This window comes from Gracilinanus agilis, chromosome 2 (assembly GCF_016433145.1).
Source record: "Gracilinanus agilis isolate LMUSP501 chromosome 2, AgileGrace, whole genome shotgun sequence".
In the NCBI taxonomy this organism is placed as follows: Eukaryota; Metazoa; Chordata; class Mammalia; order Didelphimorphia; family Didelphidae; genus Gracilinanus; species Gracilinanus agilis.
The window spans coordinates 583,969,257-583,997,027 of NC_058131.1; the positions used below are offsets into that span (position 1 = coordinate 583,969,257).

Sequence of the window (27,771 nt, forward strand, 5' to 3'; positions counted from 1 at the left end):
TTAAGAACTGTTTCTTAATGCCCTCTAATTCCCATTTCTATGTTCATGAAAGAAGACAATGCAGGACTGAGGCTTTTTTGGGGGATAAGAATCTATTTTATGAGTGTCCTTAGAAAAGAAAAAAATTAAAATATTTTTGAGGATAAAATCCATTATGCATATGAAGAATTCTGAAAAAATCAGAACACTGAAATACAATCTTATTTGATCCTTATAGTCATACTTGACACACATACTGATTTGAGATTTTCAAAGTACTTGTATATTATCAGAACTTGATTCTCATAATAATCCTGTGAGGCAAGGTACTATAGGTATCCCCATTTTACAGAAAAAGGAATAGAGACAGAGAGGTAAACTAGACCTTTGTCATTTTTCCTTTTCTGTCATATTAAGCAATTTTATATGTATAAGGAGGTTACCTCAGAGTTGTTTTAATCTGCATTTCTCTAATTATTAGTTATTTAAAGCATTTTTCATATGAATATAGAAAGCTTTGAGTTCTTCTGAAAACTGCCTATTCATTTTTTTAAAAAAAATCATTTATCAATTAAGGAATGGCTCTGGTTTTTGTAAAGTTATCTCAGGGGCCTGAGAAATGAAGCCTTCATCAAAGAAATTTGCCATAAAAATCTTTTTTTGCCAGTTGTCTGTTTTCATTATAATTTTGACTGCATTGCTTTGTTTGTGCAAAAACCTTTTGATTTCATGTAATAAGAATTATCCATTTTATCTCTCCTTTGAGATTTTCAATCTTTTGTTTTGTTATAAAATCTTCCCTTATCCATAGGTCTGACAGGTAAATTTTTTCATGCTTCCTTAGTTTGTATATGCTATGACCCTTTATGTCTAAATCATGTACCCATATTGACCATCCCTTGGTATATGGTGTGAGATGTTAGTCTATGTCTAATTTCTACCATATAGCTTTCTAGTTTTTCCAGCAGTTTTTCTCAGATAATGAGTTCTTATCCCAAAAACTTTGATCCTTGGGTTTATCAAGCATTAGATTACTATGGTCATTTACTATTATATAATGTGTACAGAATCTATTCCACTGATCTACATTCTGTCTCTTAGCCATAACCTTATTATTTTTTATGATCTCTGCTTTGTAATATAGTTTAAATCTGGCACTCCTAGTTTGCCTTCTTCCCATTTTTTCCATGGATTCACTTGATATTCTTGACCAAATTTTGTTCTTTGAGATGAATTTTATTATTACTTTTTCTAGCTCTTTGGTAGCTTAATTGGTATGGCACTGAATAAATGAATATATTTAGGTAGAATTATTACTTTTATTGTATTAGCTCAGTCTATTCATGAGCAAATAATATTTTTCCAGTTGTTTAGATATGTCTTTATTCATGTGAAAAGTATTTTGTAGTTGTATTCATATAGTTCCTGGGTATATTTTGGAGAAAGACTTCCAAGTATTTTATCCTGTCTATAGTTACTTGAAAAGGAATTTCTCTTTTTCTCTTTTCTTACTGGGTGCTATTGATAATATATAGAAATGCCGATGATGTATATGGATTTATTTTATGTCCTGCAACTTTGCTAAAATTGTTAATTGTTTCAACTAGTTTTAAGTTGATTCTTTAAGAATATGTATTTTAAGATGAGAATTTGAAAAAGAAATATCCTTTCTCCAATATGTTCCCTGCGATTTTTGGTTCAGAGATAAGGTCTGTTATCTTATACAGGTTACACCGTAAGCCAGGTATAAAAGTCATAGTTATATTGATCTATTTCTTGTTTGTAAAATGGAGATAATAATAACAATAACTTTACACGGTGGTTGTAAGGATCAAATTAGATAATGTATATAAAGTAAAAATTGTATATAAAGTACAAAACAAAGTGTTATATAGATATTAGCTATAATTATTAAGATAATTATAAATCTAGAAGAAGGAAGGAAAGTATAATGGACATATAGACATTTTAGATAAATCACATGGTTGGATATTATATGTCCTTTTACTCTAACATAAAGTTGTCCCACCCACATGTAGGTACTTTATATGGTTTGGTGGGAAAGTAAATTTGGAGTTAGAGGGCCTGGGTTCAAAATCTGGTTCTGATACTTGCTCCCTGTGCTTTGAGGTAAGTTGCTAAGCTTCACTGGACTTCAGCTTTCTCATCTATAAAATGATGGTTTGGACTAGATAACCTCTGACTCCAAATATGCAATATAAAATTCTTGTGACATTGTTAATATGTTATCTATCAAGATTTACTGTTAAACTCAGTTCCCCCCATAATATAGGGTTAGTCACTGGAGACCAGCCATGGTACAGTTTCAGTTTGTGTTGTGAGCGAAGCCATTACCAGTGATCTGTTTGTATCACTTCCTCTGGTATTTAATAATACAAGTTGAGAAGACCTACATGAAAATATGAAGAGGGAAACAAACAAATCAAGAGAGCATTATATTCAGTAATAGAAATATTGTTTGAAGAATACCATGTGTGTGTCTACCTCCAGAGGAAAAAACTGATAAATTGAAACAAGCAAGACATAATTTTATATAAATATATATCATTTTGTCAAATCTACTGCAAAGGGAGATATTTTGGAATTTTAATGTAAGAAACAAATAAAATTTTAAAATAAAAGAAATAGAGAGGCAGCAACCTAATTGTTCCACTTTATTGATTTTGGGAAACTAAGAAAAAAGAATAGAATTCGGTTTAAAACTTTTTTGAAAAAATGCAAATTCAAAGTTATTGTCCTCTTCAGTTTTCTCTCTTTCTCTGGTCTATTGACATGGCATCAGGTACAATTTTATTCCTCACCCCAAGGTTCCAACTACAGTCAGTTACTCTCCCTCTTCCATACATTGCATTTAAGTCTTAGAAAAGTGTCCAAATTCATCAGATAGTTATCATTTCTAGCTATATCTTGAATAAGAAATTAGATGACTTCTGGGAAGTTTACTAACTTCCTATCCCCTTTCTGAATTGTAATAGGTTCTTTCTTTCTTGTTCTTGAGCCAGTCATTCCCTTCCCTCATTTTTCCTAGGTGTCAATGGTAGCAAACCTCAGGAATCCCTATAACTTAGTGTGATTGGTCCTAATGCCTCTGTTCTATTAGCAGATTTAAGTGGCCCAGTTCTGTCCAACTCTATCATAGAGTCTCAAGTGTTTAAAGATAGTTTTAATTGTTTTGTGGTCCAAATTGTAAATATCTAGGAACATATCTTCCATTTACAATGTTGCTGCTATGACAGAATTTACCACTTCTAGTAATTGTTTCACTGAAATTTACATTTTCTTAGGATCAAGAGTGGGTATACCTGTTTTAAGTCTCTCCCAAAAAAGAAAGCATGTTTTTCCAAGGTCGCTGCTATGGTTCAATTCAGTAAATGAACAACAGTTTCTGTTGATTGTTGGTTTTGCCAGCCATTGCCAGCCAATCCAATTTGCTGACTGATAGATCAGTTGAGAAGATAGGTATGAGCTGACCTAACATTCACTAGACTTTCCCTGTTTAAGGAAAGGACAAGTGAGAAGACAAAGGGTAACACAAAGTCCTAGGATTCATTGTAAATACCACAGAGAAAACAGGTAAATGTCTTTTAGTTATGTGGTCCATATCTCAGTCAATTAATAAGCATTTGTTAAGTGCTTAATATTAATGAATTCTTTTTTAGTTCAGCTATTCTGCCTGAAGTTCCAAGATGCTGCTGATTAAGTAGCTTTCATTTCTTTTTTCAATCTCTAGATCAGAAGATCTTTGATATAGAATTAGAAGGGAGCTTGGAGATTATTGCATCCAGTCTTCTCATTTTACAAGATGAGGAAACTGAGGTCTGGAATATTTGAATTACTTGCCCAAGTTTACAAAGGATATTAAATGGCAGAGCTAGTATTCAAATTGAAATCCTTTGGCCCCAAATCTAGAATTTGCCATGACACCACATTGTTGTTTCCAAGAACAAATATGAAATGCTCTATTTGGCAATCAAAGTCCTTTATAACCCAGCTCTTTCCTACCTACCCAGCCTTCTCACATCTTACTCGCAGGCATGTACTCTTTGATCTAGTGACATTGTCCCCCTGGCTGTTCCATGAATAAGATACTCTGTCTCTCAGCTCTGGACATTTTCTCTGGCTATCTCCTATGCCTGGAATACCCCCTCCTCCACTCTGACCACTGACCACCCTGCCTTCTTTTCAGTTCCAATTAAAATCCCCTCTTCTACTGGAAGTCTTCCCTACTCTCTCAATTCCAAAGCCTTCTTTCTTTGGATTATTTCCTATTGCTTTGGATATATTTGTTCGCATGTAGTCTCTTCCATAAGCTTCTTGAAATCTGGGACTGTCTTTTGCCTCTTTTTATATCCTCAGGGCTCAGCACAGTGCCTGGCACATGGTAGGTACTTAATAAATGTTTATTTATTGATTAGTTGATTGAAAAAACCTTAGATATGCTGATAACAACATTTACCCCCTCTAAACTTATCATAAAATTTTCTCATGTAGACTTTGAAATTTGTTTAAAGGTTGACAGATAAGGTCTTTAGAACAGTTCAGCAAAGATCTTCACTTCAGTAAAGACAGAATTTCACAACTATGGAATGTTAGAGCTGGTAGCATCTTTAGAAATCATCTTGTCCAGCTCTCTCTCTCTTACAGTTGAGGAGACTTGGGGGACGGGGGACAAAGAGGTGAAGTTCTTTTCCCGAGGTCTCATAGCCTGGGCACATAGTGTCTGGAAGATTCCTATTCTCAGAATTTACTTTCAATGGGCCAAAGCAGTATGTGGTGATTCCTCATGTTGTTCAATCATTTTCATTTGTGTCTGACTCTGATACCCCTTTTGGAGTTTTCTTGGTAAAGGTACTGGAGTGGTTTGGCATTTCCTTCTCCAGTTTATCTTACAGATGAGGAAATGGTGGCAAACAGGATTAAGTAACTTGCCCAGAGTCACAGAGCCAGTAAATGTCTGAAGTCAGATTTGAATTTGGGAAGAGTCTTCCTGACTCTAGACCTGGCATTCTATCTACCATGCCACCTATCTGCCCCCTGATTTTCTCATGTATAATATTTCCAAGAGATGACTAAATTCTCTTTCATCTTTTCTGAACAACAAACACACCCAGAGCTCAACTTCTGGCAAACATTTCAGGAAGGACCTTCTTTCATTCTGCAATTTCCGAGGAGTGGGTAGGGATCAGCCTCTCATAAAGGTAAATGTTATTTTGGGGATGTTTGTGAAGAAAGAAAAAGGAGTTAGCTGACTGGGTGCCATTTTTCTTTACTTTTTCACTTTCCCCAAACTAACCAGTGCCACTAGAAATTAGTTGCCTCCAACAATCTGAGTGACATCTTTAGCAAGTGGATAATGCACACAGCTTTGCAATATTGAAGTAAAGTGAGTGGACCTTATATCTAATTCCTTGTTTTAAATATCCTAATAACATGCTATAAGTTACCTTTTCAAATGAGTTAAAATTCTGAATAAACAGGGGGCTTGTCTTGCCCCAGTATGCTTGAATTGGGTCTCTTGGAGCCCCTTGAATCTCTATACCTTTTCTTACCCCAGCCCAACACCCAAACCTTACTAAGCTATTCTGGTAATTTCTACAACTCTGCGTGCTGTATTCTAGCTGGCAGAGTTTTAGGACAGAGTTTGTCCTTCAGAAATCAATATAGTTCAATAGCTTTGTTGTGAAGGACAGCTGATGTTCTTCTCTGCTCTAGCTTTTTCAGTTATGTGACATTGGCTCCTTGAATGTAAGTTGCAAAATTACCATCTGTTGTTCACCTTATCCAAACCCAACATTTATAAAGGTTTTCCCTGGAGTGGCTTACAAATAAAATGTAAGTAGTGAAAATTTAAAAGGTATACCTAAGGAAACCACACTTGGGCACTCTGTATACCTGAGATCATGTCAATAGTGAATTATTTCCAGATTTAAAAGGTACTTACCTAGAAGATTGCCAAAACTCTTTGAAGTCTCCTTATTTCTTCTGACAATTTGTTATAGCCTTTGGTTTTGTTTCATTTTCTTTTCTTTTGAAAATTTTTATTAGTAGAATTTATTTACAGACATCAGCCCTTCCCTCCCTTTCCCACACAATAAAAGGCATTATCCAGCTAACAGATAGGTATATATTGATTATGTCTTTCACTTTTCATTTTTAAAATTCATTCTTTGGAGGTGAACATTCACAAGTTATTTTTCAAATATTAAGTCTACAGCTATATATAATGTTATCTTGGTTTTATTGTTTCACTCTTCATTATCTCATGTAGTTTTTTCTAAGTTTTTGAAAAAAAGATTCTTCTGCTCATCATATCTTATGGGGTAGTAGTATTCCAGCATAATCATATACCACAATTTGTTTGATGAACAGTTCCTTGATTTCCATATCTTTGCCACCAGAAAGATCGCTTCTTTAAATATTTTGTAATATATAAGTTATTTCTCTTTTTTCCCTGATCTCCTTGAGAAACAGACTCAGCAATGGCATGGCTGAGTTGAAGGGTATATACAGTTTTATAATCAACTGGGAATACTTCCAAATTGCTCTCCCAAATGGTTAGATCAGTTCATAGTTCCACCAATAGTGTGTTAATGTCCCCATTTTTCCACATCGTTTTGTTTCATTTTGATATTGATAAGTGCATATTCCAACCTTCTGAGAGCTCTTGCTACCACGTTGGAAAGACTTCAAGAACAGATCTGGTGATGGACGATGTATTTGTTATCCAAGGGCTAGCCTGGCCAATACTGAAGAGGCTTAGAGCCAAGAAGTTGGCTGCTGAGAGATTAATGTTTTTGGCCAGAGTAATTCACGAGGATCATCTACTGAAGAATGGAGGGATTGCTATCTGCTTCAGTGGAGAGAGTATACTTAGCACAGTGCCTGGTATATAATGGACACTTCATATATGTTTATTAATTGATCGCCGGTGAACTAATAGATATTTTGATGTATAGACAAAATAGCAAAGGAAACCATTTGAGCTTCATGTTTCATTCAGTAAATTAGCAAGCATTTTTTGAGTCTACTTTGAGTGAGGCACAGTCCTAGGTGCTAAATATATGAACAGAAATAATGAAACCATCCCTATCTCAAGATATATACTCAAACTGATGGGGGAAACTTGTTCTAAACATAACCTTTAATTCCAGAGTTTGTGGAGAATAAAGTACCTTTTGCAGTACACCTACATTTATTCTGATTAATATATTAGAGTTTAAGGAAAGACTTTGCAAATGCGGATGGGGAAGAGTTAGAAGGAAAAGGGGCTATATCCAATTTTTTAAAAACAATTATTGACTAGAAAAATCCAGATACTTTAGACAGATTCCCTAAGAAACATGATTTGTGTTTGTATGGGCTGTAAGTGGCATTTGGCAAACCTTGCCCTTTCCAAAATCACTTATATTTGACCTTCCTGAATGTCAGGCACCACTAAAAAGCCAACAAATGTCATTCGCGTAGACATTAAAACCCAAACTACACTTCCTTCTCAGAAGCATAATCTTTTAAAGCTATTTTTGGTTACAGCATATTTGTAAAGTTTAGAATCTGAAACCTGCTAATTTTGCTTTAATGGTGGAGCCCCTAGAGAAAGCTCTAAGCAAACCTCAAATCCTTATGTGACATTTCCCCTTGTGCCTAATTTCCACTTTCTTTTTTTATTAAGGAAAATTAAACACTTTCACTGCTACTGCATTTGGGGAAAATCCTTTGAACTTCTTTGAGTTAGTTTGCCAATCAATTTGGTACCTACCTATATATCTTAAAGTTTTACCCAGTATGCTAGATCTTTGATCAATCAGTTAACATTTAAGTGCTTCCTAGAGAATGGAATAAGAATTATGTAGCACATACTACATATCAAGCACTGTGCTAAGTTTTTTAAAATATTGTCCCATTTGGTCTTCACAAAGAACCCTGTGATATGGGTACTGTTATTATCCCCATTTTAGTTGAGAAAACTGAGGTAAATGTAGGTTGAGTTGATGGATTTGAAGTCAAGTTTTCCTGATTTCTAGCTTTAACATTCTATCCACAAAGCCACCTTATGTGCCAAAGTCTAAGCTAGGAGCACAAAGACCACAGTCAAATACTTCCTGCCCTCAGGGAGTTTATATTATATCTGGGGAGTCAACTTGCCTATAAGTGGATAGAAGATTGTTTGGGGAGAAAAGGAAATGCAGCTTTGAGAATCAAGAAAAACTTGTAGAAGGTAGCATTTGAAGGAAGCTAAGGATTCTAAGAGGCAGCAATGAGAAGGGAGTACATTCTAGACTTTGGGGAATTGCCAATGCAAAGGAATAGAGACAGGTGTTGGAATGCTTTGCACAAGGAACAATACCAAGGTCAATTTGGCTGGATTATCATGTGCATGAAGGAGAGTAAATGGCATAAGGCTGGATAACTCAGATGACTAGGTTGTAAAAGATTTTAAATACCAGAGAGAAGAGCTTCTATTTTATTCTAGAAATAATAGGGAGTCACTTGAGTTGTTTTTTTTTAAACCTTTACCTTCCATCTTGAAGTCAATACTGTGTATTGGCTCCAAGGCAGAAGAGTGGTAAGTGCTAGGAAATGGGGGTTAAGTGACTTGCCCAGGGTCACACAGCTAGGAAATGTCTAAAGCCAGATTTGAACATAGGACCTCCCATCTCTAAGCTTGGCTCTCAATCCACTGAGCCATCCAGCTGCCCCCTCACTTGAGTTTAAAATAGGGTAATAACGTGATCTAATCTATACTTTAGACAAATCCCTCATGCATCTGAGAACAGAATGGATTGGAGTGTGGAGAAACTAGGAGCACTGACACCAGTTAGAAGAATATTTCAGTAGTCCAAGGAAGAGATACGATATGAGGACCTAAACAGATGTGAGAGAAACACAGTATTTAGATATAAGAAGATCTGAAAAGTGAATGAGGTATCAAGGATAATACATATTTTGCAAGCCTGGGTGACTGAAAGAATGGCAATACCTTTGACAAAAAAAAAGGGGGGGGCCTTTAGGAGATGGGTCAGTTTTAAGAAAAATATAAGTGATCATGCAAATTCTTGGCATTTCCTTTGGTGAAGGGAATAATGCACAGTATTCACTCCCTTGCTCTAAGAGATTTCCCTTACAGTCCATTAATCTTCTTCATTCTTTTCTAGCCCTTCCACACAAATGAAAATTAAGATTCTTCATAAAATAGTTGGGAAAGAGTGTTCTAACCATACACGCAAGTTCTCTCTTTTTTTTCTTTTTTAATTGAGTTACTTTTTAACAACTTATTTTTCTCTTAGATGTATTTTTATTTCTAAACTCCATAGTTTAGAAGTCTTTGTGCCCAGTGATGCAGAAAAGATATGCTATTATGAGCCTGCAGATGATGTTCCTTTTAAAGTAGAAACTCCTAATGCCTAAAACAAAGAAGTTTTGAGGGATTTAGTGTCATGATGTTTTTGTTCTTTTAAAGTCTGACATGATCAAGGACAAAGCTTCAATTTAAAATAACAAAAATAAACTGAAAGTACATGTTTTTTTTAACCCCTTGGCACTGTTAATGTGCATATGTTGTATGCTAAAGAGTTTTTAAAAGAAAAAAGGTGAGGAGAAGCAGTGATCTTTTAAATTTTGATAGATGAAGCTCATGATTTCTTCAGAAGTTCTGTAGAACAGTTAATTTAGCCACCAGTTCCTTGGTCATTTCCTCACCACTAAGTGCCCTATAATGAGGGTATAGGAAGAAATGGCCTTATATGACACAAAGTCCTTTCCTACCACAACCCCTTTAAATGATTTTGTTGGTAAAATTCCTTTCATGCAGCAAGATTTTGCCTTTGTGTGGGCTAAATTACTGTTTCCTATGTGCTAGAGTTGAATGCTGACTTAATTGGTAATGAGTCACCAAGATAGTCTTCTGACCAGCCAATAAAGACAGGATAACACTAGCTTTCCACTTGGATCATGGATCAAAAAGGAAACCCAGGTGTCTGGATAGAAGGCGAGTTCATTTGGAAAGAGAATTAAATTAAGCAGAAGCTGGGAACTAATTGGCCAGGAATATGGCTCTGCCTGAGCATGGAGTCAAAAGAAAGGGAATAAATAGGTTCTGTTGCCTCCTTATCAATCAGTCAAGCAGCAAATATTTATTAAGCACATAGTATGTACCAGGAATCTTTGGAAGTATTAAAAAACAAAAGCAAAAAAGAATCCTTGACATCAAGAATTATCTTCTCATGTGGGAGATGAATATATAGATACATATAAGATACATACAAAGGAACTATGAAATACCTTTATAAGGGATGGCATTAGTAGCTGGGGAGACCAGGAAAGACCTGAAGTAAACTAAGGATTCTAAGAGGCAGAAGGGAGGAGAGAGCATATTCTATATACATACTTCTTGGTTAATAAATGTTTGTTGATTGATTTGTTGGCAACCACCAAATCTATACCATCAGCCTACCTAGGGCAGGAAATCATAGGCCTCTATCTTTTCTTAGGACTACTTTTTCTGTTTTAATAGCATCCTTGGCTCCTCAAAATAATGATAGCAAAACAAGCAAGTCAAAAAAACCTTCTCGGACAAACCAAGGAACAAAATTAAAATAATAAGTTTGATTCTTACAAGAAGACAGAAATAGAAAAAGTATTATCATTTTTTTTATTAGAAAATATCAATATAATTTGTCATTTAAAAAGAAAATTTTTAAACGTCACATGTTCACATTAGAAGAGCAATTGATAAATTGTAATTCAAATGAGTAAAAATTTAGAAAGTACCTGCAATGTCTAATGTCTGTTAGACACATGTAGTTAGACATGTAATTAAAAATAATTTGAGGAAAAAAGAATAAGAATAACTAGAATCAACGAGGAAAGGCACTTTAGAAGATGGCACCTGAGCTAATTCTTTTTTTTTTCAACCCTAACCCTTACATTTAAGAATCAATACTGTGTATTGGTTTCAAGCCAGAAAAAGCAGAAAGGGCTAGGAAGTGAGGTTTAAGTGGCTTGCCCAGGGTCACACAGCTGGGAAGTGTCTGAAGCCAGATTTAAACTTGGCACCTCCCATCTCAAGACCTGGCTCTCAATTCACTGAGCCACCTAACTGCCCCCAACCTGAGCTAATTTTTTTAAGGATGCTAAGAATTTTAAAGAAGAAGATTTTTTCCTCAACTAGATAAAAGTAACTACTGGAAAACCAGGGATCAACATATGAAAGAAAACCACTTGAAGCATTTCATGTGGGGGAAAAAACAAGCATAAAACATGAATACTATACCATTTATACCCCCATTTTATCCCTATAGGTTGACCATGGATGAGGTCAAGGTTAGAATATGTCATAGGCAGATTTCCTAGTGCCATTTGAAACCTCTCCTCTTTCGATGAGTAGGGACTTTGCTGCAGCAGAGAAGCTTCTATACCATTAGGGATTAGAAACTCCACTTGACTGAATGTCAGTTTCCTCAAGAATTTCATGACTAGTTTTTAAAAAATTATTTTTACCATTCTTGTGACTATTTTAATAAATAATTTTATAAAGTTAAAAAAAAAGAAACTCCACTTGAAAAATCCAAACAAAATGTAGGTGGTAAAAATGAAGGATGGAAAGGAATTTCTGCAATGGAATCCAAGTCAAAATTAGAGTAAAAAAAGTCAAAATTAAAAAATCAGAGGGAGCTAACAAGAAGTGAGGTCTGAGATATAGCTAAAGGAGTTTGATACAGATTCGAAAACAGAAAATTGAATGTTTGACAAAGAATTCTATTGGTTTGCAGCATGTAAAACTGTCAGTGTTTGCTAGCTCTATTCACCAACTTTCTCTCAATTTAACCTGGCAAGATAGTACCTGTTACTGTCTCCCTTGTTAAAAGCTTTGGCATTACTGAAATATTTGGGTTCCCAATTTAGGCACTTCCATTGGCTGAGTATGGTATGATAAATGTTGGCATAAAACAAGAAAAAATATTGGTGAGATTGACATAGGAAATGAAGAAGTCAAAATAATGTTTGCTGATGACTCACTTGTATATTTAGAAGATTCAATTGTCCCAAAAGCAACTGAAAATAATTATGATAATAAGTAGCTACTCCAAATTCTCAGACTCAAAGACATGAAGCAGTTATCAAAATGATCTCATATAGGGGCCAGCTGGGTAGCTCAGTGGATTGAGAGTCAGGCCTAGAGACGGGAGGTCCTAGGTTCAAATCTGACCTCAGACATGTCCCAGCTGTGTGACCCTGGGCAAGTCACTTGACCCCCATTGCCTACCCTTACCACTCTTCTGCCTTGGAGCCAATACTCAGTATTGACTCCAAGATGGAAGGTAAGGGTTTAAAAAAAATGATCTCATATAGAGCAAAAAATATATAAATAAACCAATGGAACAGTATGGAGAGACCAGCATTTAATAAAACCTACAGAAAATAAAAACTGCAGAAAGGTTAATTATCTAATCAATATTAAGAAGAATATATAGCATTTAATAAGATGGCAGAAAATAAATTTAGATAATAATCTCAGCATATATCTAATTACACTTAAATCACAGATTTATACTTTAAGCAACCATCATTTCATCAAAAGCATAGATTCATAGGCAGTCTTCTTGGGTTGCTGTAACTAAGATAATGTTAAACGGCAGCCAGTTTATACAATCCATCATTTAGCCAGCACTCAAAACTTGTCTAGCTGAATAGAATTTGTCAGAGGTTGTGTTCCTATATCATAGCCTTAAAGAACCTAGAGTCCTCTACTCTGAGGCGAGGCATGACTAGGATTTTATTGATGAGGCCATCAGTTAAACATAAAAAAATGCATATTTATTCATGCATTACTTTGGCCAAGAATCTTTTTACTATTATGACTATGCCCTCGGAACATAAAAAAAACTTCTTTCAAAGGCATTTACAATAACATTATTTATAATTATGAAAAAGTGGAAATAAGGTACATTTAATTTTATTCAATATACATATTAATCATCTACTTTGTACAAAGCATTGGGAATGCAAAGACAAAAGTCAAACATTCCTGCCTAAAAGGTCTTCCTTCCTTCTGGAACTCAGTCTTCTCTGGCTAGAAACATATTAGTCAGTAGCTGATCCCATCTTTGATGGGAACATAAGCTTTGATATGCTCCATTTCTAACCTCTGCTAGTTGTCCTTGCTTAGGCAATCTAGTGGTTTCCGGCTCCTAATAGTTCAACATATTGATGATAGTGTAGAAATCTGGTTGGACTTGATCTCTTCTGCAGCTCATAACTCCCAAGTGCAAATCAACCCCTAGTCTTTACCTCTCCAGGAACAGAGGTTTCACATGTATGTAGATAAGAGAAAGAAATTTCAAGAGAGAGAGCTATGTCAAAAGGGAAAGATGGGACCAAGAAAAGCCTATGTAGAAAATGGCACCTAAATTGTGCTTTAAAGAAAGCTAATGATTCTTAGTGGAGATCATAAGGAGGTTGTACATTCCAGACATGGAAAGGAGATAGTCTGTACAAACGCCAAGGGGATGGTATATGGAATACTGAATTCAAGAGAACAGCTAGCAGACGTGTGCAAGGCCAGTTTGTAAATATATACCTTAATTATCTGCCTGTATATGCTATTATCTTTATAATCCTTTGATCTCAAGTTACAACATAAGCTCCTTCAGAAAAATGATTGCTTTCTCAAAAAGCAATGATTCCTTTTTTTTTTTATTCCTATTACCTACACATAATAGCATTTAATACATGCTTATTGCTTAAATTGAATAACTGGCCTGAGAAGGTGTTGCTATCAAAGGCTGGCTACAATGAAGTGTCCAAAAGAAAGAGGATGGGACCAAGGACAATGTCCTTGAGCTGTGGGAGCCTGCCACCTCCTTATATCCTAACATTAGGACCATTTTACCAGAGAACAGTAGAATATGCCAAACTTGATTATCCTCCACCAGTGATCATTTAGGAGTCTAGGTTCTCACATTAATTCTTTCAAATCCAAAGTGAAATGAAGTCAACATACCTTCCTGAACACCTAACTTGTAACCAAGGAGTAACCTCTACACTAGAGAAAAGGAGGCTTTCTATGTGGTCATTATTGCAAATGAAACATTCGTTTGTGTTCCATAGTAGATTGCCATTGTTATTTCCAGCTATAGGTTATTAATGAATAGAGTACCCAGTATGATACAATGGAGGGTAATTTCTAGGTACTCCAAAAAAATTAAATTCTGCATTGTTTATAGTCATTTAATGGTATTGCTATTGTATTTTTAGAATATGATGTACAACAGACTTTAATTGAAATGAAATGTTGTCTTGGAGGGTGGGTATTTTCTGTCAAATGAAAGTTATTCTATTCTAAGAGATGAGTGTGTATGCACATATATGTACATATATGCATATGTGTGTATATGTATTTCTTTAGTAAATGATGAACCTGCAAAGTGTCATCAGGAAATGTGATGAACAGTGCCTGAACTTATAGGCTGCCTTAATCTGATAGTTCTTTTAAATTACCTGGTACTTTACATGGGGATTTTAATTTAGTGTTCACTCTGGAATTTGTTTTTTACTCATTGAATTTGTATTTTACTTTGAAGAGAAAATTCATTATTACTATTGATTGGTACTTAATAATCTCATGTGAGTTTTGTTACAGTGAGGGCTATAGTACTATCCTCTTTTAAGTGATCCCAAACCTTTTTTTTTGAAAAGCATTTTGTCCCAGCATTCCAAAACATGTTCTTGTCACAAAAAAATCATCATCTCTTGCTAACTTCTTTTGTTTTGTTTTGAAACCCAATCTGTGACTTCATTGGGATAAGCCAGTCTCAATGAGAAACTGCCTTTAACAATGCAGGTCAGCACCTACTCTTCAATTTATAGCCTTAGAGAGTCACCTCAGTGCAGGAAGAGATTAAGTGACTTGACTGGGTTCACACAGCCAGTTTGTGTCCAAAATGGAACTTATAAAGGTTTTCCCATATATACCACACTGAGGAGATTTACTTCACTCTTTTTTGTACTTGAGATTCATATGAGAACAGGCAAAAAGGCTTTCTACCCTTTTGTTCATGAGACTATCTAAGTAGGGCTCTAGCTCTGTGGAGGAAATGACCAAGAGATTGAAGACAAATTATAAAAGTAGAAAGCCAGTATAGATTTTTGCTAGAACTAGTGAATTCCTTTTTCTTGTGCAATTTCCTATGAAAAAGATACCTCCAATTATTATATTTTCTTGCTTATATTATTATAATTAATAATATTAACATTATTATATTGTTTTATATATTTATATATGATTATATTATTATATTGCTTATATTCCACATAATTCCTCATTTTTCTTTGAATCTCTTTAGGAATAAGGCGACCAGGCATCTCAATTTTGAACTTGTTTCAGGAGAATATCCTGAAAAATCTTGGCATTTGTCTTTCTTCCATTTTGTAAATTTAATTACTCTGATTCAGCTTTCTTCACTGTTTTAAAAATGCTTGATTTTGTAGGTGTGAATATTCCTTTTTGTCATTGATCATATTTCCGTACTGTAGTATGATTTGCTCTTGATGAAAAATGTATAACTTTACAAACAACCTTTTTATTTATGAGTCTCTCTGAACTAAATTAGGGTATTTCTTAGGCAACAGACATTGTTGAACCCCCTCCTGTACTCAAAACTTTAGTAGGATCTTCTGGAACTTATACCTCCCTAGTGTAGACTTAGAGATCCAATGGTCATTCTATGCCACAGAGTCATCCAAAGAGGACTTTAGTAGATCGACAAAATTAACAAGGGTAAGTTAAATAGGTATTATCCTGTCTTCTGGAATTTAAAATCTGGAACTTTATGACCATGTGGTGTTATATGAAGATGTATCAAATGAAATAAGAATTATAAAGGACTTAGCACAATGGCCTGGTACAGAGTAAACGCTATATAAATGTAAGCCATTATGATGATGATGATGATGATAATGAAGATGGAGATCTATATTATGTGTGATACAATGGAAAGTAGGAAGTGATAATATAAATAAATATTAACTTTTCTTATATGGTAGGTAAAATGGCTACAACAACAAGAAGTTAAACGGAGAGTAAAGAGACGTGCTCAAAGTGAAGCTCATTCCATTTATTTCAATGACCCAATATGGTCCAACATGTGGTACATGGTAAGCAGAAGAGCCTTTCTTTGGGAAGTGTTTTAGGTATTAGTAAGTCAGTTTGATATACATTCTTGTTAATAATTGGTCAGGTCCCCAAAAAGAATAATTGGATAAGGAAAAATCTATTAGAAGAAGGATGATGCCTCTCTACAGAAATGATAGAGAAATAGCTTAGAACAGACCAACCAAATGCAATATTTCATCTTTACTTGTGGGCAAATAAATTAGTTATTTGAAATAAGACCTGTTATTTAAAGCATGATTTTTTTTATTATTTGTCCATGTGCATACATGAATATAGTCAGGCCTATGCTCTTAAATTCTACTAGTTCGATAAATGGAATGTATTATGGTTCAATCTCTGTGTTTTGGTGATTCATTTGTTTGTTTAGCACTGCGGGGATAAACACAGTCGCTGCCGATCAGAAATGAATGTCCCTGCAGCATGGAAGAGGGGCTACACGGGAAAAAATGTTGTGGTGACCATTCTAGATGATGGAATAGAGAGGACTCACCCAGACCTTGTGGCTAATTATGTAAGTCAAGTTTCATATTATTTATACTTCCCTTGGTATAGATGCAATAGTGTATAGGCATATAGGATTGTTTTCTGTTGTATTTTTTTGACCCTAAAGAAAAATCCCCTTTAAAAGTCTCTGCTTGGATTTTCCAAAAATGGCATGCCCTTCTATAAAAATTCAAGGCTTTTTAGCAGCCTCCACTTTTACTTTGCTGAAACTATTTTGCGACGTCAAACCAAGGGTTTGAATTCACATTTGAAAATCAAATGCTTGTCTTTTTAACATTGAAAAACCACATTTTGTCAACTTGCTATCTAGTTTCATCTCATCCTGATTCTTTCCTGTGTCCCAAATAAAATTGCGTGCTATAGACAAAGTACATAAATGTAGCCAGCTGCAACATCATAGCACCTATTTGGTAGATAGGTAAGTGGATGGGTGGGAGGAAAGGAAGGAAAGAAGAAAGGACAATAATTGGCCTTAAGAAGGAAACTTCTATTCATCATTCGGGATGAAATGTGATGTAATATCAAAAGGAAAGGAGTGCCAAGAAGAAGTGTAAGAAAAGATTACCCCTAAGAAACAATGAGGTTAATTTAATTTTTTTCTACAGAGAATGATAAAATGTTACAAATTTGGTGGATGACAAGTAAAAGTATAGCCTGTTTCTTGTACTAGGTGCTATGGGTTTGCAGCTAGCTGCATTTTCTCTGACGCAAAGCCTTGTTTGGGATGTGGGTGATGATCAAGGAGGGAAGAAGCTAGAAAACAAGTTGATTAAAAGCTGACTTTAGTATTAAATATACACATATATAATATACACAAATATATATGTACACACATATTTTTTCTAATCACTACCACAGGCAATAACGTGGCTATTATGATACCTTCAAAGAATCACTTGACCAGAGTATAAGGAAATCTTTCGATTCTGAGCCTTAAGAGTGAGTTTTGTATTTGAGCCTTGGCCTTCGAGAACATTCTAGAGATGATGATGATCATTATTTTTATTAAAACAACTGATTTTGGAAGTTGAATAAAAGAATGAAGATATAAATGTATTCTCTTTTGACTCACTGAAAACATCCTTGTACAACTCTAGTAGCAAATAAGACAATGGAAATGATATATGAAGGGCATTCAAAAGTCAGTGCAGCTTTAAGCTTATTACAGCTTACTGAAACTTAAAACTGAGCTATGACTTTGGGGACATCCTGTATTTTCTATTACTTTCTTCTGCCCTTGGGTGGGGAGCAAGAGCCTGGAGGCTTTGGCTGAACCTTCACTCCTTCTGGGTGAAGGAGACTTAGCAAAATACTTGGCACATAGTAGGCACTTAATAAATGCTGATTTCATTTGACATTATTATATAATTATGTGTCAATAGTGTATATATTACTACTATATTTTACTAAATTATAAGATGGGAATTAGACCACTGACTTCATTAGTCATTAGCCTAGATAATTCATTTAAAGAGATTCCGTCTATCAATACAAATTGGCAACTCCTGTGAAATTTATTGTCTTAGAGAATTGCCATAAGCCAATGAAAATTTAAACGTCTAGCCCAGGCTTACACAGTCAGTATATGTCAGAAGTGAGATTTGAATCCAGATTCTTTTGACTGTGAGATCAGCCCTCTATCCAATAGCCCAGACTGCTTATGTGATACCTTATATCATATTAGTTATGTCATATTCTATCATATATATAATGTTACATTATATAAAGAGATTTGGTCATAGACTATTATTATAACAATATTGCTATTGTCTTTCCTGCTCCTATAGCTTTAGCAAGTAATATTTTAATGAGCCCACAAAGACTGAACTTACATCATAGCATTTTCATTCAACTGTAAAAAGCAACTTCCTGAGTAGTCATCCACAGAACATTAATTACAAAGGAATAATAGCAGGATAGGAAACTGTCCCAGGACCGTTTCTATCTGAACCTTATCATAAAAGATAAAAACAAGATAATCACCAATTAAAACTATGTAGAAGCAGAACAGAGTACATGCCATATCTTTTGTCCTGTCTGGTCCTGGATCTGTCCCAAGGATGCTTTCTGAGAATATCTATATAGATTCCTACATCCCAATACTCTTATCCATTTGTGCAATACATCTCAGAACATTGTGTATAAAAGAATATTGAAGGACTGAAATGTATCCTTGAATTTGACTCTTTCTGAACTTCATTAAAAATATGAGAATGAAGTAAAAATAATTTAGATAATAATATTAACCAAAGACTATAAAATACACAGTATGGCAAAGCACTTTATATGGAGGGCCATTGTAACTGAGAATTTTGGCTTATTAAACTTACATAGGAGCTATGTAAATTCACTGTATTTGATATTCTCATTATGCTTGGGGACTATAAATCCAAGTTTAGATGTTAATCTCTACCTAAATTAATCTGTACCTAAAATTTAATTTCTGCCTAAATTATCTGATTGAAGTGGAGAAATTACATATTTTGATTATTGTACCCCATAGATCAGACCCTTGTGGTAACATTTTCTGTAACCATCATGCATTTATTTCTATTTCAGAAAAATAAAAAAGTGTTTGCAAAGGTAGACAGGGCTGCTATCTGCTATGTAATTTGTATTCCTTCACTTACTGAAACACATTAATTTTAGGATGCCTATGCAAGCTATGATGTCAATGGAAATGACTATGATCCTTCTCCACGCTATGATGCCAGCAATGAAAATAAGTATGTCTTTTCTTCTCTTTCTCAGATACCTAAAAGTAATATTATATACAGAAAAACCTAATAAAATGAATGAAATTTTAATGTTTCCCTATTTGGGAATGTTAGTGTAGGTTCCTTCAGAAAACTTAAAGTCCTTAAGTTGATAAGAAGCAAGGTTGCATGGTAGGAGTACATGACTTGAAGTTGGGATCATAGATTTAGAATTAGAAGATACTTTAGAACTCATCTAGTCCAGCCCTTTCATTTTACAGATGAGGAAACTAAATTTAACTGAATTGTCTAAAGTCACGCAAGTACTAAGTAGAAGAGGTAGTATGAGAACCCAGGTCCTCTTACTCCAAATCTAGCATTTTTACACGGTTCCTCAATGCCTTCCTTGTATGTGTTTAACTCTTCTTGCCTTAGACACTTACTGTGTGACAGTAGGTACAGTCCTTGCCCTTTCTGCCTCAGCTTCCTCATATGCTAATAATAGCACTGATTTCACAGGGCTATTGTGAAACTCAGACAAGATAGAAAAATGAATGTAAAGTACTTTATAAATCATGAAATGCTATTAATTGTCAGACATTATTATGTCCTATTTTATTAACATACAAAGGGTGTTATATATATGAAAACACTGACATTCAGATATATTTTTAAAAGTTCTATTGATGATAACAACTGACATCAATGGACCACTTTAAGGCTTGAAAATTGTTTTATACATTATTTTATTTGATTTTTACAACAATCCTATGAGGCAAGAGCAATAGGGATGATTAGTTCCATTTAACAGAAAAGAAAGTTAACTAAAACTGAATGACTTGTGCAAGTGCACATGGTAAGTACCTAAGAATTCAGGACCAGTGTTCTGTTCATCCTACTATGTTGCTAATTCTTGAAACTGGTCTTTTCTAGTGATCAATGAGCATTAGTCACTGGTACTGGTCACTAATAGTCAGAAAAAGCCTTCTCTTTTTGTCTTTATGTTCTAATTGTTATACCCCATTTCACTAAAGCCAATTCTAAATATTTGGACATTATTCCAAAGTCTAGCTTCTCCCTGACCGCTAGACTTCAAAGTAGTTGGTCACTATATACTGAACTGAAGAAGGCTCTCAGCTGCCCATTTAGAGAGCTGTGCTATTAGAGAGCAACAGGATTTTTTCTTGATGTTGGTAATTGGTGGAGTAGGCATTACTGGTAGTTGACTCCTGAGTATTTGTGATAGAGTATGTTGAAAGAGATACACAGTTTGTGGAGAATAGGTTATTGTTGAATTGTTATTGTTAGATTTGGAATGATTCATCGTATAAGAGAGAGAGTGATTAACTAGTAACACCAGTGTGTGTGAGCTGAGGGTGTGTGAGTCAGTACATGTGTTTGTGAAGGTTGTTAAGGTGTGGATCCTGGAGCAATTTGAGGGTGTGTTTCAAATGCAGATCCTTGGAGGCTTAGGGAACAAGGAGAATGAAGGTACTGAAACTAGGTGGAGGCTCCCCTTGTGACTTAACCTTGAGAATGAGTGTACCCTGGGTCCAAGTGCTAATTCCTATGGAATGGTTCTAATAATTGGTAATAGTGATTGCAAAGTTCCAGAAGATGTAGCTATCTGATGAGCATGGACCTTAGCCCCCAATAGATTCCATAAATGAAAAGAAAGAGCTTGGGATGGAAGTGCAGAGTGTGAAAAGGATAACAGAGTACTGACATATGCAGAATCTGGATGAGAGGAGTGACAAGCAGTGTCTGAGAGGTAGTAGTCATCCTAGTAGATGAACTGGCCTCAGAATCAGGAAAATGGATTCAAGTCCTGCATCTGACATAAACTAGCTATGTGACGTGAGGCAAGATGATTCACTTATTTCCTCAGAACTATGTGTAAAAATGCCGGACTCTGATAATTTGATGAATGAAATAAAAATTGCTAAGGTCTATCTACCAACCAGCCTGCTTCAAAAGTTCCATTTGTACTATACATCCTCAAGTCCATCCAGAATTTAAGAATGATTGTTTAAAATCAAGGGCACTCCTTTCCTCACAAAATTTAGAGTAATCTGGTCATGAAGGCTTGAATCTTGCAATTGAGAACGTGGACTAGGAGAATCCTGTTAACAACAGTAGACTGAGCAAGTCAGTGAAAAAATAAGAGTAATCTCTTTGAAAGAGCCCAGTCATAACTATTTTTACGGGAGGTCTTTAATTTGGCTAATGATATAAATTCTCTGAGGACTCTTCTCATAGTTTTCAATTTTAAAGCTCCCCATATTTTGTTTTCCACTAGAGGGATTGACAGGAAGCAGTACATTTTAAAGTGGGGTCATTCCTGTGAAAGGCAATTCATTTTGCTAGTAATTTCTTTGTAGTCCCCTGGCTGCTATTGAGTGTTATATCAAAAGCATTCTTTCTCAGCTTCTGTTTAAATGGCCATAGAAATGAGCACCATGGCATTGTTGCAGCATCATATGGGAAGAGAAGACAGGATGTGATTAGGGATAGATATTGGGGTGAATAATGGAATAACTGCTGGGAGACTATTAGCAAAAGTGCTGTGGCAAAGGGGATGAAAAATAGGAATCATAAATAATAGTTCTATGCTTATAAATATATGTCTTGCTGTGCATTCTTTGAAACTTTCTGTACAGTTCTGATTTCATATCCTACCCCTCCCTCTTCCCTCATCTACTCTAGGCATGGTACTCGCTGTGCTGGTGAAGTTGCTGCCTCAGCAAACAACTCCTATTGCATAGTGGGCATTGCATACAACGCAAAAATAGGAGGTAAGTGTGAAGGCTTGAGGAGCTTCTCTTTCACAGGACTAGCTTGACAACTTAATCCGCTACATCTCCTCAACAGTTCTGGGCCATTTATCCTAATGTTTTTATAAGAGTCATCCATATGTGAGTTAAGAGCATCCTCTTGGAGGTTATTAGTAAGTAATCATCTTTATCATTTCACAGGTAGTGCTTGGCACATAATAGGTGCTTGATAAATGTTTATTGACTGATTTGCTGGCTGAATGAAAGATATGGAATCTATGAGATCCCCTTCTTCTTTATTGTTTGTTGACTACAAAAAAAAGGGCATATGATTTGGTACAACCAAAGACAGCTCTACAGACTCTTTTACAACAAGCTGTCTCCTAGCCATACATCAAACTCATTCAATATACCATGGAAATTATGGCATTCGAAATAATCCTATTCAACCCCCTCCCTCATAGTACATATCAGACAAGGCATAAAACATGGTAGATTTTTGCTTCCTAAAATTATTCACTGTTGTGTTGGAGGGGATCCTGCCTAACGTTCAGGTAGAAGAGATTTTTCTTATGGTCTTCTATAACTGAGGTAAGGTCTTCTAACTGCTCTTGTTTGTAGAAGACATTACACTGATTACATTGTGCCCCAAACCATTGTAGCATCTACCAGGAGAGAACTGTAATCTCTCAAAGAGGTTAGCCTATATCTATCACCCAGATTTCAAAATGCATTTGTGTTGCCCTGTGGAGTTTGTCCATCATTGTGTATATCTAGTACAGTTGATAAAAATGGTTTCTAAGTTGAATCCAGAGTTGAGTAGGAAGATAAGAGCAGGTTGGAGAGTCATTGGAAACCTTCAAAGTTCCTTTACTGACTGCAAACCAGAGCCATCTTTTTAATACTAATATTCTGCCAGGAATATGAGAGAAAGAGAGACAGAAAGGGAGAGGGAGAGAGAGAGAGAGAGAGAGAGACAGAGAGAGAGAGACAGACAGACAGACAGACAAACAGACAAAGACAGAGAGGGACAGAGAGAGATAGAGAGGGACAGAGAGAGACAGAAAGAGACAAAGAAAGAGAGATTAATCAAAGTTATCTTTTTTTTAAATTGCAGAGAAGAGAGCAAAGGAGGGAGGAAATCAACTTCTTTGAAAGTTATATGTTGAATTTTAATATATTTTAAGAGATATATACAATATGCTAAGCACATATAGAAGAGATTCTTATTTTCACATGTGGGGAAAAAACAAAAATAATAAGATTATAAGATTTACCCGTTTTGGTACAAGGTAGAAAGACATATAAGACAATGGCTTCAGAAGAATCAAAAATGAGTCACACTGAAAGCTATGGAGGGACACATGGATGTGAACAGGCTGCAACGTATAATCAATAAAGAATGCTAAAGAAAACAAGTAAGAAATATCGTAAAGGAAATGTATAATAGGAAGAGAAGATAGATTGGCCACATGGCAAGAATGATGTTTGACAGGTGGACAACCAGAATGCTCTATTGATGCCCTCAACTGTCAGAAGAAATTGAGAATGGCCTTCAGCACATCTAGTAAACTCCTTGTGAAATTATAAGATAACATGGACAAAAAATACAGAGTGAGTAGGCATCAGTAGGTTGTGTATAAGCTGCATTACTAGAGGGAATTTCTGAATCTATTAGACCACAGCTTTTCTATCACAGTGCATAGATTTAGGGTTCCTGATCTGGAGTCAGGAACACCTGGGTTCAAATACTTCCCCAGACATTTACTATCTGTGTAAATCTGGGCAAGTCATTCAACCTCTGTATCAGTTTCCTAAATGTAAAATGAGGATGATTTGCAACTATCTCACAGAGTTGTTGGAAGGAATACATAAGATAATGTATGTAAAGGACTTTGAAAACCTCTGGGTACCATGTACATGTCAGCTTTTATTTCCTAGCCCAGTCTACCTTCCACACTGCTGCCAGACTGATCTTGCTAAAATACCTCTTTGCCTGCCACCTGCCACTCTCTACTTAAAACCCTGCACTGAATCCACATGACCTCTAGGATGAAATGTCAACTCCATTGCCTGGTAATGAAAGCCCACCATTACCTAGCCCCAACCCACCAATCTAGCTTTATCTATTATTCTCTGCACAAGAACCCACCGATTTAGCCAGGCTATGCTATTCATTATCCTCTAAGCACTTCCTTCAATATTCTGTTCCCTTTCCTCATTTTCCACCCCCTCCCTATTTTTCTTATATTATTGATCTACCTGGACTGCACCTCTTTCTTTTCCACCTGTCCAACTCCTACTTATCATTCAAGGATAAGCTCAAGTTCCATACATATCCTTTATATCACTGACTATCATGGTATATACTCTTTTTTTTTCCCCAAACTTTTACCTTTTGCCATAGTATCAATTCTCAGACAGAGGAGCAACAAGGGCTAGGTAATTGGGGTTAAATAATTTGCCTTGGTCACACAGCTAGGGCATGTCTCAGTTCAGATTTGAACCCAGGTCCTCCTGGCTCAAGACCTGGTATTCTATCTCTTGTGCTCCTTTTCATGTTATACTCTTACTACAGTGAATATTGAAAGGTAAGAGGTAGAAAAGATCCCTACTTACTATTTGTCTTTTTATTTGGGACTGCTGATTCTACATTGTCTTTCATGTTGCCTATTGTTTATTTTTTCACATATGCATATCTTGCCTCTCCGTGCATGAAATCCGATTGGCTTTTATAACCTATCGTTTTCTACTTTATTCATTTGTCACATATGTTTTGAGTATGTACTGTGTGCATCACACTCTGCTCCCAGATGAAAAGGTGCAAAAAATTGTCTTATGTAGTTAGTATCGAAAGCATTTACAGCAAAGGTCAGTTAAGTGTTAGGCAGCCAGGTAACCAATCATTCTCTAGTGTGGATATGTATGGATATTCATTCTTCCTTTGATTGATGAACTTCAGAAAACAAATAATGGGGAAGGAAGTGCTTCTGCCCTGCCATCTCCTCCTTTTTACCTCTCCTCTCTCTTTTTTTTTTTTTTTTTACGCCCAGCAATATTTTAATTTTATTTATTTTTCTTGTTTCTCATATTTTATTTTCCCAATTACATGTAATAATTTTCAACATACATTTCCCAGAATTACAAGATCCAAATTGTCTCCCTCCTTATCATCTCTCCCTCCTCCTGGAGACGGTAAGCAATTTGATCTGGGCTATACATGTATTTTGATGCAAAACATACTTCCATATTGGCTATTGTTATAAGAGGATACTCATACAAAACCAAAACCCCAAAATAAAAACACAAATAAACTAAAGTGAGAAATAATATGCTTTGATCTGCTTCTGACTCCCAACAGTTCTTTCTCTGGAGGTGGATAGTATTCATTGTCACAAGACAGGGATTGGCAACGTATGGCTCTTGAGCCATATCTGGCTCTTTTGAGGGCCAGATATGGCTCTTTCTGCAGGAGCCATAAAGTCCATTTTTTTCAGGCACTGTTACAGGAGCTCACTGTGAGCTCTGTATGGCTCTCACGAAATTACATTTTAAAAAATGTGGTGTTTATGGCTCTCACGGCCAAAAAGGTTGCTGACCCCTGTCATAAGACCTTCAGAATTGTCCTGGATCATTATATTGCTGAGAGTAGCTAAGACCTTCACAATTGATCATCATATAATATTACTGTTTCTGTGTACAATGTTCTCCTGGTTCTGCTTATTTCATTCCACATCAGTTCATGTAAATCTTCCCAAATTTTTCTGAAATCATCCTCTTCATCATTTCTTATAGCACAACAATATTTCATCAACATCATATACTATAATCTGTCCAGCCATTCTTCAGTTGATGAACATCCCCTTAATTTCTAATTCTTTGCCACCACAAAGAGCTGCTATAAATATTTTTGTGCAAACAGGTCTTTCTCCTTTTTTTTTATCTCTTTGGGATACAGACCTAGTAGCCCCCACAGTATTTTTTTTAACATTTATTAATATTCATTTTTAACGTGGTTACATGATTCATGCTCCCCTTTCCCCTTCAACCCCCCCCCCGCGCCCCCCCCCNCATAAGACCTTCAGAATTGTCCTGGATCATTATATTGCTGAGAGCAGCTAAGACCTTCACAATTGATCATCATATAATATTACTGTTACTGTGTACAATGTTCTCCTGGTTCTGCTTATTTCATTCCACATCAGTTCATGCAAATCTTCCCAAATTTTTCTGAAATCATCCTCTTCATCATTTCTTATAGCACAACAATATTTCATCAACATCATATACTATAATCTGTCCAGCCATTCTTCAGTTGATGAACATCCCCTTAATTTCTAATTCTTTGCCACCACAAAGAGCTGCTATAAATATTTTTGTGCAAACAGGTCTTTCTCCTTTTTTTTATCTCTTTGGGATACAAACCTAGTAGCCCCCACAGTATTTTTAAGAGATCCTATCTAAGAGGCAATGAGAAGTGCCAGGTGGCAGCCCTGATGACCTCCTTACAGTTATAGCTCTTTATTCACCTATGTGATGGAGAAGACTTTGCCGAGGGCCTTCTTACTCCCTCTAGCTGCCTTTGGGGGTGATATAGTACATGGATTCACTTCCTTCTTTAGGATCATTATAACCTTTTTCTAGCTCAGTAACCTGCTTCTCATTCAAAGGAAAACATCTTCTGGTTGCCATGGTGCTATCAGAGCCAGGATGCCCATTATTCCCATACCCAGATACAACTTTGAAGCCTTTGAACCTGACATTAGTACAAACCAGCTCTCCTACTCACTACCTACATGTTCTTAGGCAAGTCATATTTTACCTGGGCCTCCGCTTCCTTTGCTATTATAAAATCAAAGGGTCAGGCTAGATCGGCTGTGGTCAGCTATAACTTTATGACCATGAGAATTCCCCATCATTTCTCTCCTTCCAGGATTTTTAAGCCTCCCCCTTTTCAGTCTGAGAGATGAGATCTCTGGATTTCATTATAAAAGTGGGCTAGGATGTGGTTGCCTGGATTATTCAGCACAAAGAACCATTCTTCCTCTGGTTCTGTGTGTCTTGCATGAAATGAAGAAAGAGATTGGAGCAAATCTCTCTCAAGCATGACAGAATGCAATCCTATGTACATATTTACAGAGGAGTCTGGGGAAAAGACTTCTCCCAGAGAACCCAATGCTACACCATAAACATTGTCCTGTGTTTGCCTCTCCCTAAGTTCCTATTTCAAGGGCAGGAGTCCAGGAGGAGGGAGCATTCTAAGGGAAAAGATGCAGTGTAGAAAGGAAAGGAGCAGTTTTAGAAAAAGAGAGTGGCAGAGGAAGAATGAATGGAATATTGAGGAGTCTCATGAGTGAGCAGTATGTGTCAGGGAAGTACAGTCCTCAATCAATCACTCAATCTGCAAGCTTCACTCCTGATATGTTCTAGGCACTGTGCTAGGCAAATATAAAATGCAATGGATAAATCAATCCCTATTCTTAAAAATGTTCACATTCTAACTCGAAGGATTCAAGCATATATGGAAGAAACATGAACAGAATCACCATGACATAGTTGCTATGAGGTAGTTTGGGAATGAGGGCATCCACAGCTGAAAGGATCAGGAAAGGCTGCTTGGCTGAGC

The 27,771-nt window shown here is 35.9% G+C and overlaps 1 protein-coding gene across 3 annotated transcripts in view; it reads left to right on the plus strand.

Annotated features, from left to right (window-relative positions):
• Positions 1–27,771, plus strand: part of PCSK6 (proprotein convertase subtilisin/kexin type 6) — a 266,121-nt gene that overhangs the window by 61,885 nt on the left and 176,465 nt on the right. For all 3 annotated transcript variants that reach the window (XM_044665405.1, XM_044665406.1, XM_044665407.1), the window contains exons 3-6: positions 16,042–16,152; positions 16,539–16,682; positions 19,325–19,401; positions 22,078–22,166. In XM_044665405.1, coding sequence (XP_044521340.1) covers positions 16,042–16,152; positions 16,539–16,682; positions 19,325–19,401; positions 22,078–22,166 — 421 coding nt within the window. The remainder of the gene's footprint in view (positions 1–16,041; positions 16,153–16,538; positions 16,683–19,324; positions 19,402–22,077; positions 22,167–27,771) is intronic.